The 17685-nt window shown below is 36.5% G+C and overlaps 1 protein-coding gene across 1 annotated transcript in view; it reads right to left on the bottom strand.

Moving 5' to 3' along the window:
* LOC108734478 (cysteine-rich motor neuron 1 protein-like) overlaps positions 1–17685 on the bottom strand; it is a 366315-nt gene that overhangs the window by 150247 nt on the left and 198383 nt on the right. The window contains exon 3 of the mRNA XM_018466059.2: positions 15657–15704. Within this exon, the coding sequence (XP_018321561.1) occupies positions 15657–15704 (48 nt within the window). The remainder of the gene's footprint in view (positions 1–15656; positions 15705–17685) is intronic.

Here is a 17685-nt window from a genome sequence, read left to right as displayed (position 1 = left end):
TAATTATACAACACGCTACTGAAGTGAAACTTCTTCAAACACACAAACATACCGGGAAAGGGGTTAAGGAATTGGTTTAATGGTATTATTTGTACACTATGCTTCGCACGGGTGCAATGCTGATAGTAAATATACTATAGAATGTCTTTATATACAACAATCACAGCTTTTTTGTCATTAGACAATACAAACCGGCCGGTACCGCCGCAACCCCTATGTCCCTGCATTTTAAGTCTGTAGTATCTTCGAAAATATTCATTTAAATTACATGCTGTAAGGGGCCATATTGATCTATATTAAATGCACAATGTATTTAAAAGTACTTAATTGAATAAGGATTAATATTGTATTGCTTAACATCGCTTCGTAAATAGTAATGCATAAAAAATGGTTATTGTTGTTTATCCCTAAGAGATAGACATATACCATCCCGGACTTTTTTGTAGGCCCTTTAAGGTGTACAATACTGTAGTACATTATTTTGATCTATCTCGTAAGGTTCAACCAGCGTTTGCAAAGTAAGCGAAAAAAATGTGTTTATTTACGACATCACATTACAAACCTCTAAAATTATCAGTGTTTCTCTACTATATTATGCATGTATTATACATATAAACCTTCCTCTTGAATTACTCTTTCAATTAAAAAAAAAACGCATTAAAATCCGTTGCGTAGTTTTAAAGATCTAAGCATACATAGAGACAGTCAGCGGGGGTAATGCGTTGCATGATTTCGTTACATAGCAACTCGCATAAAATGAACTTACCCTACCGTGCGTAAAGAAGTTTCACTTGACAAAAAATGTGTCTCCCCCGCCTCAAATAAAATAATTGAATCCTCAGAAATGACTAGAAATCGATGAAAAAATTTTTGGAGCGATTTTGGTCTGGAGCCCCAATTCTAGGAATTGTATAAAATTCCGATATTGTACTAAGAAATGTATAAAATGTGTGCCCCCCCCCCTAAATATAATCATTGAACCCTCAGAAATGACTAGAAATCGATGAAAAAAATTTTGAAGCAATTTTGGTATGGAGCCCCAATTCTAGGAATTGTATAAAATTCCGATATTGTACTAAGAAATGTATAAAACTAATGCGAATAAAATACTCTAACACAGTGATCTCCAACCTGTGGGGCGCGAGACTGTTGCAAGGGGGGCATGCAGCTGTTTCCAAAATATTTCGATTACAAACCAAAAAAGTCGAATAGGTGTCAATACAAATGCTACAACATCCATCCATTTTATGTATATTTTTACATTATATTGTATATTATTCTGTAGCTCATTAAATAAATTATAATATCAGTTAGATTGTTAGAAAAATTAAGGGGGCGCAACAATTTTTTTTTAAAGGGGGCGCAGGTACAAAAAGGTTGGAAACCACTGCTCTAACATATCAGTCCTTCAGCGGGCAGGGTCATTAAATAAACTCCAATCTGCCATAAGTCTACCTAACCAAACAATGACGTCACCAATGCAGGTAATCATCCAGAATTGGGACAATTTTGAAAAATTATCATCCAAAAAATCTTTTTATTTTATGTATGAAGTCATAAAAAACTGTCTCCCTCACATTCTAATATCTAGTTCTATTATGTAGAATGACCGGAAATCGATGAAAAAANATGCCAAATAACATGCCAGACGATTGAACACCGACTGTTCTACTGACAACCTAAGGATAGTCAAAATCAATAATAATAGTTAGAACTCAAGAAAAAAAAAACACATAAGGCTGAATTGGAAGCACCAAAAAACTGGATAGAAATCTGTTAGGAGATATGTTAAAAATCACTGCGTTATTTGACTTTAAAATTGCCCATCTATTCTACCTCCCTCTGATTGGAAAATACTGGTACGTTGACTTATTTCATAACCATCAGCGATTTGATAAGTGGATGTCAAAATACTGATTGGTTACTTCGTTCCTGTTGTATTTTTCTACCATAACCTTGTGGTCCTAAGTCATACGTCGTGGTAATATCTTTCTTTTCATTTGTAAGAATGTGGACTTGGCAAAACAAATTTGAAGCTCGAAAACTATGTGAAAAATGGTTTCCGCGTCCAACATATCAATGCATTCTTGTTAAGCGTAGTGAACTGCACAACATACCAAATCGGAGATGAGCAGACTACATACTAATCGAGACCTTTATTCGACCCTAAAATTTCTGTCCTAAGAATGTGCTCTTAAATTACAAGCCATCAGGTTAACATCGATCATGACTCTTTTTATTAAAATTGTGATTGAAAACAGGAATTCCCGATTTTTATTGAAAATGGGGGCCTTATAAAATCGATAAATTTTGTCAAGCCGTTTTCGCGAAATCAGTTACATAGTTGGGTAATTATCCGGAATGGGGGCTCCAAACCAAAATCGCTCTAAAAATTTTTTCATTGATTTCCGTTCATTCTACATAAATGAATTAGATATTAGAAGGCGGAGGATGACTTCTTTTTTTTGAATGATAANAGATTGTTAGAAAAATTAAGGGGGCGCAACAATTTTTTTTTAAAGGGGGCGCAGGTACAAAAAGGTTGGAAACCACTGCTCTAACATATCAGTCCTTCAGCGGGCAGGGTCATTAAATAAACTCCAATCTGCCATAAGTCTACCTAACCAAACAATGACGTCACCAATGCAGGTAATCATCCAGAATTGGGACAATTTTGAAAAATTATCATCCAAAAAATCTTTTTATTTTATGTATGAAGTCATAAAAAACTGTCTCCCTCACATTCTAATATCTAGTTCTATTATGTAGAATGACCGGAAATCGATGAAAAAAATTTTGGAGCAATTTTGGTCTGGAGCCCCAATTCTGGACAATTACTCATAGTTGTCAGTGCTACTCAGTAGTTGTCCGGCAATTGCTTGAAATACGTGGGCTACCTATATTCATCATCATCATCATAAGGTTATCAGTCCTAAGACTGGTTGGACACGTACCTCCACTCTTTCCTATCCTGAGCTAAACTTCGCATTTCCCTAAAACTAGAACAGCCCACATCCTTAACTATTTGCGAACAGTAATCTAATCTAGGTCTACCTCTACCCCTCCTAACTCCTGTTTCTGCCTCTAATATGTCTCTGACTAGACCTTCATGCCTGAGAAGGTGTCCTACCAACCTATCTCGCCTATTTTTTATTGACTTCCATAGAGTCCTCTGTTCTCCTATTCTTTCCAATACCTCTTCATTTCTAACCTTTTCTACCCACGATATCCTCATCATCCGCCTATAACACCACATTTCGAACGCTTCTAACCTTTTCTTTTCCGCCGCTCCCACTGTCCATGTTTCGCACCCGTACAACGCCGTGCTCCAAACATACACCTTTAACAACCTTTTTCGAATTTCTAAATTAACCGTTCGCGAGCATAGAAGTGACTTCTTTTTATTAAAGGCGACACGACCCTGCGCTATCCTCTGCTTTATATCCCTACTACTCCTTCCATCCTCACTTATCTGACTTCCTAGGTATCTAAAATCAGCCACTTCTTCTAATTTTTCGTCTCCTATCTTTATATTCGCTACCTATATTAGGATAATATATTTACCAATCACTAATTAGTTCTCCCGTAATGCCTCCTTGAAGTCACGTCCCGGGTCTGCTGCATGTGCGCCACGTTAATAATAACAACAACAATAAATCAATTTGAATGCTGGCGCCTACTATCAAAAATAACCGTCATTATTTATGCACATGTTTCGACTCGCGCCACACGCATTCGATCGACAATAAACGCGTGTTCCTGTTTTCTTATTACGCACACGTATGTATTTACAAAAAAACATCGCGTATTATGACTCTACGACGTCACATTCCTTTTTTGCCGTTTTGAAAACGGTGCCAGACAGTAGATAAAACATGTGCAAGCCGTATGTACGCGAGTTACGTATTGCTGTTCTACAAGTAGTATTTAGTAGGTAACGTATCCATAAACAAAAAATTCCGGCAATGTGTGTCCTTCGAAATATACCTGAAACCTACTTTCTAGCTTTATAAACAAATCAATACATTTATAGAAACAGGGTCGTTGGGTTACTGATATTTTTTTTTTGTATTTTTGATACTTAGCCAAGTTAAATCAAACGTTGTTTGGAAGACTAGAGATAGAAACTAAAACTTAACCCGAAACAAATAAGTTTGAAAGCGTCATGAGTAAAAAAGGATAGAAATGTAAGAGTCGCTGCGCGATGAACTTCTGCGCATCAAATTCTATACTGTTGAGTTACATCCAGCAACCTTTGCCCCTACCTATGGATTATACCACCGGCCATGACACATCCAATTAGTATATAAGCTCATGATTTTCTCATTCATTTAACAGTCTACTTTATAGGTCAAACCTATGTAACTGGTTCATTAGCCATCAATAGTGTGTAATTATTAAAATATAAAGTGTAATCTAGGTTCCTGAAAACCGAACCAAATAAATGTGTTAAAACAAAGTTTTTTAAAAACTCCATTCGAACATCGTACGTTTTAACTGTTGTTAATATTTTTATTCTCACGATTGTGTTTGCAGCCCTTACGTACATACTACAAGCTGAAGGTCATCGGAAGGTGGGGGTTAATCTACACCTTTACCTAATAAGGTCTTATATACATAGCCGCTTATCAGTGGTGTGGGTTTATTCATCAGAAAACATAAAAGAATTTCAACAAAAGTTATCGTTGTGAAGTCCTTTAATCCTTACATCCCTATATTCAGTTTTCGTTCGATAAATCGATAACAAGTGCTTTTGCTTCCTTTTTTTTCTTTTCAGATTTAAATTTTGATTCACACCATTTCAGTCTCTTTTATAATTTCACACAAACTTCTGACTCACACGCCCGTTTTGAAGTCCTTTAATCCTTACATCCCTATATTCAGTTTTCGTTCGATAAATCGATAACAAGTGCTTTTGCTTCCTTTTTTTTCTTTTCAGATTTAAATTTTGATTCACACCATTTCAGTCTCTTTTATAATTTCACACAAACTTCTGACTCACACGCCCGTTGTGAAGTCCTTTAATCCTTACATCCCTATATTCAGTTTTCGTTCGATAAATCGATAACAAGTGCTTTTGCTTCCTTTTTTTTCTTTTCAGATTTAAATTTTGATTCACACCATTTCAGTCTCTTTTATAATTTCACACAAACTTCTGACTCACACGCCCGTTTTCTTTAGTTCACTATTGTAATGAACACTAACGGCCCGTTTTTTTGGAATATCACTGAATTAATACCCTCATAATTATTGAATAAAATAATTCGAAGTGATCTGTGTTAAGACAGCGGGAAAAAATTGGTCTGTGTTCTGTCGAAACTGTCTGCGACGCGCTGATGAGATCCAACAAGATCGAAATTGAAATCCGCGATTGACAGTTTCGACAGAGCACAGACCACTTCGAATTATATTATTCGATTATGGTAACGTGCCTATCACGTAGTGGTGAGCTACGCCGGGACTTCGATTTAGCAAGTAGATATCCACGTATTTAAATGGACCTTGTTGAGAATACGTACTACAGATGGCGTTTACCGCGCCATTTGTGGTATTTTATAAAACTCATAATTATTATTCCATCTACTCAAACGGTTGAGGGTTTAAACCCAATTGCATCCAATGCAAACTAAGTCGTCTTTAGATTTATGACTTTTGTGTGACAGTTTTACTTCAGAGCAGTGCCCACAAAACGGTTCAGTTAAAAAAAAAAAAAAGAAACTAAGAATTTTCTTGATGAAATCTCACCAGAAGCACATGATTGAAATGCCCTCCTGCAGGTTTTATAAAGGCTGTCGTATACAGGATGTCATTAGACATTATTTACACCTTTTTTAAGAAATCCATTACGAAATCAACTTTTGTAACGCTATCTTCTATTTAACTATTTAACGACATGTGTGTGCCTATCCACGATAATGTCGAAAGATTAAAAACAGAAAAAAGTTACACCGAAAGTGTCCATAGGAACGTCGCGACGCGTTATTGGCGTCGGTTTGTCGATTTTTGGACTCGCTCCAATGCAATAATAGAGTTACATTGGTGGAAGTTCCTCATACCTGCCATTTAACTTTTAAATCAGCTGAACGACAAAACGTTCAAAAACAAACACGCCACTCGTTAGAGCACTTACACCTCTTGTACTCTTTCTTTCTCGTTTTCTATCTTTGTCAGCTTAGTTTGATATTCATTAAAACAAAATTGTCAGGAGAGAAGTGTCTTTTTTAAACGTTCGAATTTACGTAAAAGTCTTGCACGCATTACCTAAGGAGCATTTACTATAGAAGAGAACTTCAAGACTCCGAGGTTTTCCAAATTTTCCGAGGTTTCCAGAGTGGAGCAATACAGACGTAGGCGAAATCGCAACAGGGAGGCCCCTTTTCTTTTGTTTCCAAGATCTACCCAATAGATCTGTCCATTCAAACATTAGTTTGAAACTTGCGTGATGTAATTTTTTACAAAACTAATGTTCTTCGTCTTTTTACTCTGCTGAAGTCCTCTAATAAAGATTTGTAATTAATCTTTACAGCTAAATTATTGCAAAAGCAGACAGTCGGTCCTTCCTCATACTGTTTTTTAAGTCTTTCCTATCCTGAGTTAATTTTCGCATTTCCCTAAAACTAGAACAACCCACATCCTCCACTATTCGGGAACAGTAATCTAATCTAGGTCTACTTCTATCCCTCCCAACTTCCGTTTATGTCTCTAATATGTCTCTGACTAGACCTTCATGCCTGAGAAGATGTCCTATACTTCGTTTACTTTCTGTAGCGATGTGACCTTCAGTTTGACCGGCGCAAGGTAGAAAAGAACAGCACTAGGCTAGAAAAGGAAGGAGACAACTCTCGGCACAACACCTAACCGGTGAGGAGCGTATAATCCGTACAGTACTGCACGGAAAAATTGACCATTTTATCCACTACAATTGCATTGCTCAAATGTGTTGTTATTGGTACCAATTACTACCGAAAATATCAACGAGATGTTTATTTATATTTGAAGACATATTAAAGGCTTTAACGCCTGTTTTCGACTCGCACTACTATTCATGATTGAACAAATATTTTGGCAGGTACTGTATGAAAAAGTATGTTTAACGAACAAGAGTCGAGAGTAGAATGGGTTTTTTTATCCCTACCTACTATTTTGCCAGCACGCATCGAAGATATTGGAAGGGGCACATCGCTACAAAAAGTAAATGAAGTATACTACGCTGTTAACCTTTTCTTTTCCGTCGCGCCCACTATCCATGCTTCGCACCCGTACAGTGTCGCGCTCCAAACATACACCTTTAACAATCTTTTTCGAATTTCTAAATTAAGTAGTTCTTAATAATTTCTAACTTAGAAAATCTTCTTTCTGGGGAAGCTGTACACAGCTATTAATTCCTGACAAATCTTGTATTTTATGAAGACATGTAGTTACAACGTGTCAAGTAAGAGGGCTTTTTTACGAGGCCCTAAACAAACGCCCTTTTAAATTTGAGACGTTATTTTTTGACCGTAAAAGTAATCAAATTAATTAGTCATCTATAGTAAACTCTGGGGCATCGAGTCTCGCGAAACCCTTTAGGTGAGACGGCCAATTTCGCCTACGCCTAGCTACGCCATTGCCGAATTCTACCAGTGGACGGCGGCGCAATTTGGACTTCCCCGAGCATTTTTCTTTTTCTCTTTCGTTCGACGTACGAGGCAATAGAACAAGTTGGCGTCGTCGGCCACGGACGTCTAACATCTTGATAGACAGGCACTCGCGGCGCTCTTTTTATTTACGAATCGAGAATTTGGAACAATGGTACTCTATGCTAATATTGCGCGATTATCAACAATGGAAATCACGCCTCTGCATTTTGTTTGTTGCGTTACACCATTAGCCAACGACCGGCGGACAAACAGACGGACGGATAGACGGGGACGGTGCCAGTGCCAGCAACGAACGGTCCGGGACACTGCGATTAAATTATTATTGACTTTTGTTGGCAGGAACTATTATGTTTGTAGCGAACGTCAAATAAATAACGGTGGGTATTGTTCGTATTTTTTATGCTGTTTTGTCATAAAACGAATACAATAAAGTTGTATCGATAATTCGGAGAAACAGTTGCCAGACCGTTCGGATTTCCTAATTGGTTTAACTGCTAGATCGGAGAGCCGTGGGTAGATAACAGAAAAAATGGCGATTTTTGTTACCGTCTGTCAATTTGGCCGTTAGTAGTTTTTTGGCTTTAAGTTATGACTATTCTCAAATATTTCACAGCGTTACTTCGTATAAAAACTCTTAATTAATTTATGTTATTTTAATTTATGTTATTAATTTATATATTTAATATTAATTAATGGTCCTTCAACAGTTTCGTGCAACCTGTACACTAAAAATATCCTCCGCCTTTTCTGAAAAATTCCACAAAATTCCTTAATAATTTCGGTAAAAGCGGAAAGGGTTGCAGATGAATTATATGAATAACATTTTCAACCGTGCTGTAGAGATCTGTTCCACTATGTACAAACCCAGAAGAGTAGATACATATAGGAGTACAGAAATGTATAGGGTTACGTAAGAGGGTCACGAATTGTGCTCGGCAAGTCGCTGCGCGGTACGGTAGTGCGCATCCGATTCGTCACGCAAGCAAGATGCTATTGTTAAGGTTTTGTGTTCTACTGAAAATACCGAATGGATTTATTTTCGCTCATCGCGCAGCGACTCATGTTTCCTTATTTCTTTTTACTAATGATGCTTTTTAGACACATTCACTTCGGGTTAAGTTTTTGTTTTTATTTCTACCATAATCTTCTTGCTAGAAATCTTTACTATGTTTAATATTTAACATAATTAGCAGTAGTAAGCAACCCATTTTACGTGGTTATTGGTACATCTATCTAGTGAAAAGTAGCTAAACCACAATGTCAATTAAGGGTTGATGATGTGCTGTCGGGTAATTTAAATGATGTATTCTTCCAATTATGTCAATAAATTAAAAGTGTTAAGTGTAATACACACTTATGTAGCATAATTCCTGGCAATTAGGACCAAATGGATATTTCGCTGAAAGTGGAATTGAATCACCCCATCGATTGGCGAGAACGAGTACAACCCTGCTATTTTCTACCCATATAATAGAACCATATATGAAAACCATTCCTGGACAATACTCGGCGATAGTATAGAAGGTCACATGTAATCAACTATTTTATGTCTTATTTGTTAACATTAACTCAACAAAGTACTGTTTTCATATACCTAATGTTATTGATCTTTAAATACGATACATATAATTAAATTCACAATTTATATTTGTATTAAATCATGCGTGTACTATTTACTACCGTTATACAATACTCCATTATGATAAAGATTTATCACTTATTCTTGTTATAATCACAAGAAATACCTAAGTCTTAAATAGGCGTACTACACTGTTTAGTAAATAAAAAAAGACTATCAAACGGTGGTAAAAAAGAGTAATAACATAAATTCTTAAGTTACGTTATGTTCGTAATAAACAATAGGTATATCTATTTATTTGAGATTCGCTAACAGTTACGAAGAGATGACTGTACGGATTACCGAAGACAAACGTTCCGATTATCAAGATATTTCATTGTATATCCAGAGATAATTAATCAAAATGGTCCGGAGATCAATTAAATGTCGTATGGAATTTCTTCAGTCGTAAAAATTTTTATAATTGCACCAGCCTAAGAGTAATTGCTTCACAAGGTTCTTCCACCCCCATATCTTCCCACAGTCCTACTTATATGCATGTTGTACAGTGGAATTCGTTTATTGTGACCCCGCCTATATTGAACAACCGCTTAATATGAAGTAATTGTAGTGTTAATTTAGGGTTTTTAGATTAAATTTTCTATAGGAAAATTTGGATGTAATGACTCCGTTTAAAATGACATATCGTTTATTATGACTGATTCTCAAAAAATCATATCCGGCTATAGTGACTCAAATTATTAATAATAATATTTTCGCTCATTTTTCTGACCCTTATGTATTTTTGATATTACAATTCATCTTTTCTTTTCTGTTGTAGTTTTGCTCTCTATTAAACCAAATATCTAACCAAAATAGAAAGTTGTTTATTTTCTAAGACTATTCTTTGTACGAAGCCCGCTTAGCTGACGTGTTTGTCATTTCCCTTCAATGTCATTATAAGCGGATTCTACTGTATGTGTATTACTTCAGGACTCATTTTCGGAATCCATTCAGGATATTCTTTAAACGTATGGAAAGAAGGGCACTTTTATCGTCTACATCTTTCATCCACCGCTATCAAATGGTTTTATGCTTGAACAGCCTCCTAGGCGTGGACCTACAGGGTTTGTCCTCACAGTAATAGGACTGAGTTGATTTGCCACCAAAACACACCATTTCTTGCTAAAGCAACATCTGAGTAAGCCTGCTTGATCATATCAAACATCTCTGTCGCAGATTTACCGAGTTTCACACAGAATTTAATCGCGTACCTCTGCTCTAACGAACGCTGCATTTTCGGCTTGCACCACTTACAGAAACACGTCGCTCGAAAAAGCCTGTTCTGACTCTCCAGGTGCTCGGAGACAACTCACCAGCCGCTCGTTCGTTACCTGGGAATGCCCTCTACCGAATCCAGTCGATGCGCGCACGTTCCAAAGTACAGTCGCGGCGGAAGGGAATTAGTCCTATTACTTTCCGGACAAACCCTGTATGTACCTAATGCATCACAAATGCTATTTGGGCTCTTTTTATCCTTATACATTTAATGATTTTGACCATTTTTAACGAAATTCTGGCAGAATGCACCGATTTTAATGGTTCCCTTCGGTACATTATAACCGAGTATATTGTATATGCTAAGAAGAACACAGTTTAGCAACAACCACGTTCCGTATTTACGATATGTTTAAAAAGAGATACTCGAGTCAAGTCACCTTACATGTACACCGACCAACACATACGCATATACCGATGGGGAATGTATTTAAACGGCCATGTAAAATACGGAGAATCATATTTTCCACAAGACGTTAGCAAAGTATCGCCTATGCGTAGTTCTACCGGAACAGACGTACTCTCTCCCTTAATTGCCGGAGCAAGTTAGTAACAATTTTCAGTTGAAATATTGGAAAATTGTTGTAGTTTCACAACACACGGGAATTTTTTTTGGCAAAGTGTGACCGCATCGGTTCGATCGTTGTAGGTGAGTACATACCTCGTCTTTCATACGTCATAATCGTCATCAGTCCTTCCAATATTCTATGTATTAGAAATACATAATATCAAAAAGAATAACGCAGCAGTCCGCATGGTAGAGAACGGGCATTATCACATTCATATTCTACATTTACTAATTACTAAACATTCACAAGGCCGTTATTCTATTAATTACCGAGGATGAAGCTTTAGGTAAACTTAAAATTGTGAAGATCAATGTTATTAGGAGGTAGAAATGTAGAAATTAATTGAGGAATGGAGATTTGTCACTACGTAAACCAAGGCCATGGATCATGTCATTCTAAATTACCTCTACTAACGACGAAATGTTGTTTTGTTCTCGCATCCCAAGTAAAAATTATTCCTTTCAATTTCACTCTACTGAATTACGACCAAACTAGGTCCATAAACTTCTCTAAAATAATACCGGAAGAGGTCCGTTTGCAGGACTAAACCGCCGATTGTGTACGAATGGAGTACTGAAACAGTACCGCATTTAGTACATAAAAAACACGGATACAGTACCGATTGCTTTCTAGAAAGATACTGAAATACCACCGAAAGAGCGACCCATTTTTAATAAAAAAAGTGCCAAAACAGCACTAAAGGAATACTAAAATTTGAATGTATATAGATATAACTATTATCATTATTATTAAAGTGGCTATTATTACTATTTTCATAATAATTTTGTGACTGGGCGTGAAATTGTGGGTGGTAATGTTGATAGTGGTTTGAATGAGGCGGATAATTATAAATTGGATACTGATGAGGTAGATAGTTTTTCAAAAATTTTTGTAAAGTATATCTCTGAGAGCTAGTAAAAATGAAAATATGTAACCATAGATTATTGTTATTAAAGTAGCTATTATTACTATTTTCATAATAATTTTGTTACTGGGCGTGAAATTGTGGGTGGTAATGTTGATAGTGATTTGGATGAGGCTGATAATTATAAATTGGATACTGCTAAGGTATAGAATGCGGATTTAGCGGAACACTGTAGGGTGATGGATATGGGGGAAAATTTTATGAAAAATTTTGATTCAAATTAGGTGGAGAATTAGGGAAGGTTGGAGGGACATAATTATTATAAGGGTTGGGATAGTATGTAATTATAGATTTTTCAAAAAAATAATCATCTGTAACTGTAGATATATATGTGTTAAAATTAATTAATAATAATTTAAATATCTGATGGATAAATTGGTATTGATTAATCAATATTTTCATTTTCATATACGATAAGTTTTGGTGCTGTTTTAGATGATTTGATGATGTGGTAATTTAGCTCATTTCAGATATTTGGTGGCGATTCTGTGGTGTTATAATTCTTTTTATATTTACTCGGGATGGGTATCGATGTAGGGGAGTAAAACCCTTCTCTTTCATACGTCATAATCGTCATCAGACCTACCAATATTCCATACATTTGAATTGCACCTAACAGAATTTCCCTACGATCGTTTAAACTTTTCCCTGTGGTGTATACGCACATGTATATGTACGAATGTATCAGTTGGCCGCGATTTCTAAATCAATCGGACGAGAAAGAGTGAAACGGCCACTTTTTAACATTCTGGCAAGACGACGCACAACAAGTACGAAACAGACGTAATATATGCATTACAAGACGGCATTGCCGGCACGGAACGAATTACGACTTGTGAGACTGATGTAAAACGTTCGGAAACATTGTTTATAGAGAGGTTACATGACTCTATAGATACTCGCATACTCGCTCTCATACGTACGTACTTCCATTAGCCGTTGCGTTTTGTTTCGTTCGTAGCCAAGCCGACTGCGACTGATACGAAACGATCCGCATCACGTCAAGATCCATCTCGTGTGTGTTATCCGTGGAACTTGTCGCAAAGTTAAGTGTCACGAAGGAATCGAAGATGTCAAAAGTGTTTATTCGAGATTTCCGCGAGTTTCTTTGAAGTCAAAACATTAGTCACGTTTACTAACGTCGTCGTATGAAATTGATTTAGAATTAAAACCTGTCAGATTCTTTTAACTGTAAAAGAAACATTTCAAATCATGTTTTTAAGTTTGACTAGACCACGAGACTGTTACTTACATTAACTACACTAATATTGTATGTAAAGAGGTAAACTTCTATCTGTATGGTGGATGGTGGGGGAAATCCCTTAACTACCGAATCAATTATAAAATTCTTTGACAAAAAAAATCGGTTGTCTGTAAAGTCGGTTTACTGACGATAGTTGAATGTAACAACGTCATAAGAAAATACTGATGGAATGGTTTCATTTTTCAAAAGAAAATTTTAATTTTATTTGTTTGATAGATATTTTGTATGGATATAGAGAAGGAGGTAAATGGAAATGTATTATTGTATAGCAGCTGTCCACGCGGACGCATCGCTCACTCAAGTAGGAGAGAGACAGATGTCGAACGCTGCCGAACGCGGAGGCCGATTGTGCCTCTTTGTCGCTCGTTCCGCGCTCTCGCTTGCACTTCAAGCCTTAAATGGAACGCCTCAGAGCGAGGTAACGCCGCATGAGTCATGTTTTTTCGTGCGTGCAGCCGGCGGCTCCATCGAATTATAAGACGTTGTCACGTCAAAAAAGAGAAACGGTTAGAATTGAGGGTGCATTAGAAGAAGTAGGAGTAGGAGAGCAGAATACGCTATTGAAGTTTGTAAAAAAAGTGAGATAGGTTAATTGGTAGAACACCTTCTCAGGCATGAAAAGTGGCATATTTTTGTATGGGTTGAACGGGCTATTATATCTTTAACTGGAAGAACCGGTAAAAAATTTTTCACTTGAATGTAAAAAAGTAACAGTGAACATTAACGACTGCATCTGAAGTCGAATTACATTTTAGTTTAGCCCAATATTATAGAAAACTAATTTAGTGTCTGCTTTAATACAATGAGTCCAAGTAAATGCTTTTTGCAACAATTGTTTTTTTTATAACTAATATTTTATACAGCAAGGATGGAGGGGAGCGGCTAGATTTAATTATCACTGAGAAGTACTGAACTAAAATACGCTACTGGGCATGAAGGACTATTAGTTGGAAACATAATTATTCCAAGCAGAAATAGCAGTTAAGAGGGGTAGAGATAGACCTAGGTTACATTACTGAATAAAAACTGAAATTCCATAAAATTAGTTACCTAAGACGCGTTATGTCATGTTCAGTTATATACTGTCTTTATCTACATAATTTTTCCTGAATTCCCGACCATTCGCGCATGCGCCGTCAACCTTTTCATTCTGCAAACGCTACTAACCGTTGCATCGACATTTTTTAAATTTTGTACGCATGCGTTATTCATCCCCCTTCTTTTTGGTACGCTAACTATCCTTCCATAACTACTATTCGTTTCAAGAAGTTAGAGATATGTCCCTTCATTTTATTAGGATGCGTAGTAGCATAATTCCAAATTCAATCATATTTGTCTGTGGAGCTCATTTCTCCACCGATCATCGATCGAGAAATAGACAAAAGTGTACAGTACCATTCGCAAAATTATTTAAACTGCCTCGTTAAAATGTAAGAATCTGCTTTATTTAAAAGCATATTTAGCCAAAAATAATAACAAGTGAATTAACTTAACGTTCTACACACCTGTAAAACTTTTGCTTTGTTTTCTATTGTTAAATTGTATATATTTTTGTTTTAAGAAATTGCTAAACATTTTCGTCTAGTACTGTACAGTTCTAGCCGCTCTCCTAAGACCGCCCATCGAGAGCTCTGCTCATTCAAGCTTGTTCCAACTATTTCTGTCTTGCTCACGCCTAGTGTGTATTCTTTGTATCTTCGCGCAAATTCTTCAAGGTCACAATTCTAACAAATTGAAATAGACTAATAACTAATTTTCTTCGTAGATGTTTTCTCTGTCACGCACTGCTGATTATTAAAACGAGTCGCCTCTGCACTCGTACACCACCAGGACATCATTCGCGGAATATGTAGACGATCTCCATTATTCATTATAATTATTCAAACGGGCGTCCAACGATACCGTCGTCATAAAATCTGGACAATATTGTAAGAACCTATTTCTGCCTTGGAGTTCCTCTGGCTGTTCGTGACCACGTCATTGTTTATATTCTGCGGGACTACTATTCCTTGCCGGAGAGCGGTGTTTTGTTTATAATTTAGTTTACTATTTAGTCTATGAATATATGTATGGTATATACCTATGTATATACCAAAAGGGAAAAGAGGCATTCTTTCTTGGTAGTTGAGCGAGTTAAGTGGTATTGCTCTTTGACTGTGCCGAATTGTACACCATAAGTGAAAAGAGTGTATTAAATATATTTTTAAGCAAAAGTCGTAATTCTACTCCTTTCAATATATTAATCAATAATAATGACAATGTGCTCTTTTATGTTGATGATAAAAATCGAGAAAGAATCATAAAGAGACAACAAAAAGGCAACGTCAAACAAAAGAAAAAAGAAAAACAAATCATCATCTACCTTTTGTTTTAGTTGTGTCGTCGATGACGAGCAACGGCGGCGGGAGACCTGAAAAGAAGAAAAAGAAATTAGAAAAACATTCGATAAATCTTGGCGCGCGAGCGATATACGCAGATGATATACCTACGAACGGCGCGGTTATAAATTGCCTCGCGATATTTGATAATTCGCGTTTTGTGGATCGTAGGAGGCTGTGGGCGGTACCGGTTCACACATTAGTGTCAGAATTTAGGCGCACACCTTGTTTATTTTACAAATTTTTTGGTCGTTGACTGCAATTTATTATTTTTTTACGATACGCTTTAACTACCACTGGTTTATTTTTTTCTTTGAAGAAACGTTTCAATAACAAGACGAACAAACGAAGATACTACTATTGTTGAAAATTTCTATTTTTGATTAATTTTACGACCTATACAGTGTACACATGCTGTGCGACTGCTCTAAAAACCACATTTCTAGGTTGGGGTAGTTGGTTACATCTAGCAACTTAGGTAAACAGGACATTTAATCGTATAACATCAAAACCTTTTAATCCAAATGTCTATAAAGCTTTAGGTATAAGTATATAAGTACATTCGAACTCGGTTATAATGAACACGGTTGTTCGTTATTGGCGATTTTCGTTAATAGTATTGATAGTAATTAAAACCGATAACATTTATTTCAGAAGAACATATACGACGTGTGTTCAAAAAGTATCGCGAATTTTGTGTTTTTTCAAAACTTATTTATTTATTCATGAATATCTATTTTGTCTCCTTCAAGTAATCCCCACCAGTGCACAACGTTTTTCTCAATTCTCGAAGCAATTCGTGAAATCATTTTATGTGATTTTATTTAGTTCCTCCTTCGATGCCGTCTTTATCTCCTTAATTGTAGCGTAGCGACGTCGTTTTATGGGCCTCTTTAGCTTCAGGAACAAGAAAACATCACAGGGAGCCAGATCTGGGGAATACGGTGCCTGCGGCATTCTTAGCGTGTTGTTTTTGGCTAAAAATTCGCGTACAAGCTACGATGTGTGAGCAGGGGCGTTATCATGGTGCAAAAGCCACTTTTTGTTTTTCCACAAATCCGGACGTTTCTGGCGATTGCTTCGCGCAAATTGGACTGCTTGCAGGTAATATTCTTTATTGACCATTCTACCCTGTGGCAATATGATGAACTAATGATGCACCATGACCCTGCAATCGAAGAAAACTGTAAGCAACTTGATGCGCTTTTGTCGGTCTTGGCTCGTACGGCAGCTTCCATTGGGATGATAGAGCTTTGGTTTCCACGTCATAACCATAAACCCATGATTCGCTACAAGACATGACCCTCTGGAGCAAATTTGGGTCGTGATGGACAGAGTCCTGCAGCTTCTTAACAATGTTAACGCGATACTGTTTTTGGTCGAAATTGAGCAATTTTGGTACGAATTTTGCGGCGACCCATCTCATGCCCAAATCATTAGCGATGCGTGCATTTCATATACATACAGTTTGTCCCTGCGTTATGTGACCTGTGAACTTTAACGATAAGAAAAAATTGTTTTGATTTACAAACCGATCGATCAGGTGGAAGAAAGATACAGTAACACTTTCATCCGAAGAAGCCATTGTATAAATGGGACATAAATTGCTGCCAAAAGATGGCACCTACTTTGTAGCGAGTTTAGCCTCTACCTGGCCAACGAAAAGCTCATTTTTCCTAACAGAAACCACGAAAATACAAGAATTTGATTAAAATTGCATTTCTGATATGTTATACGTATATTGTATACACTAGGGTTTATACAAAAACCGACATTTTAGAAAACCGGTTTTCGAATAGTAATTTTTCCAGAAAACCGGTTTTAACCGGTTTCGAATTTTTATAAAAAAATTTTTTGCTCGAATATTCAGTAATTCGAACAAAAAATTTTAACAGAAAATTTAGAGTGATTAAAAGCAGTTTTTGACTGAAATTATTTACTGAACACTGAATTTATGAACTGTACATAAAGAAACCAGAAGACAAACTGATATAAAATCTAAATTAATTCATC

The sequence above is a fragment of the Agrilus planipennis genome, unplaced genomic scaffold, assembly GCF_000699045.2.
Source record: "Agrilus planipennis isolate EAB-ADULT unplaced genomic scaffold, Apla_2.0 scaffold129, whole genome shotgun sequence".
Taxonomy (NCBI): Eukaryota; Metazoa; Arthropoda; class Insecta; order Coleoptera; family Buprestidae; genus Agrilus; species Agrilus planipennis.
This window is presented reverse-complemented; position numbering and strand designations above follow the sequence as displayed.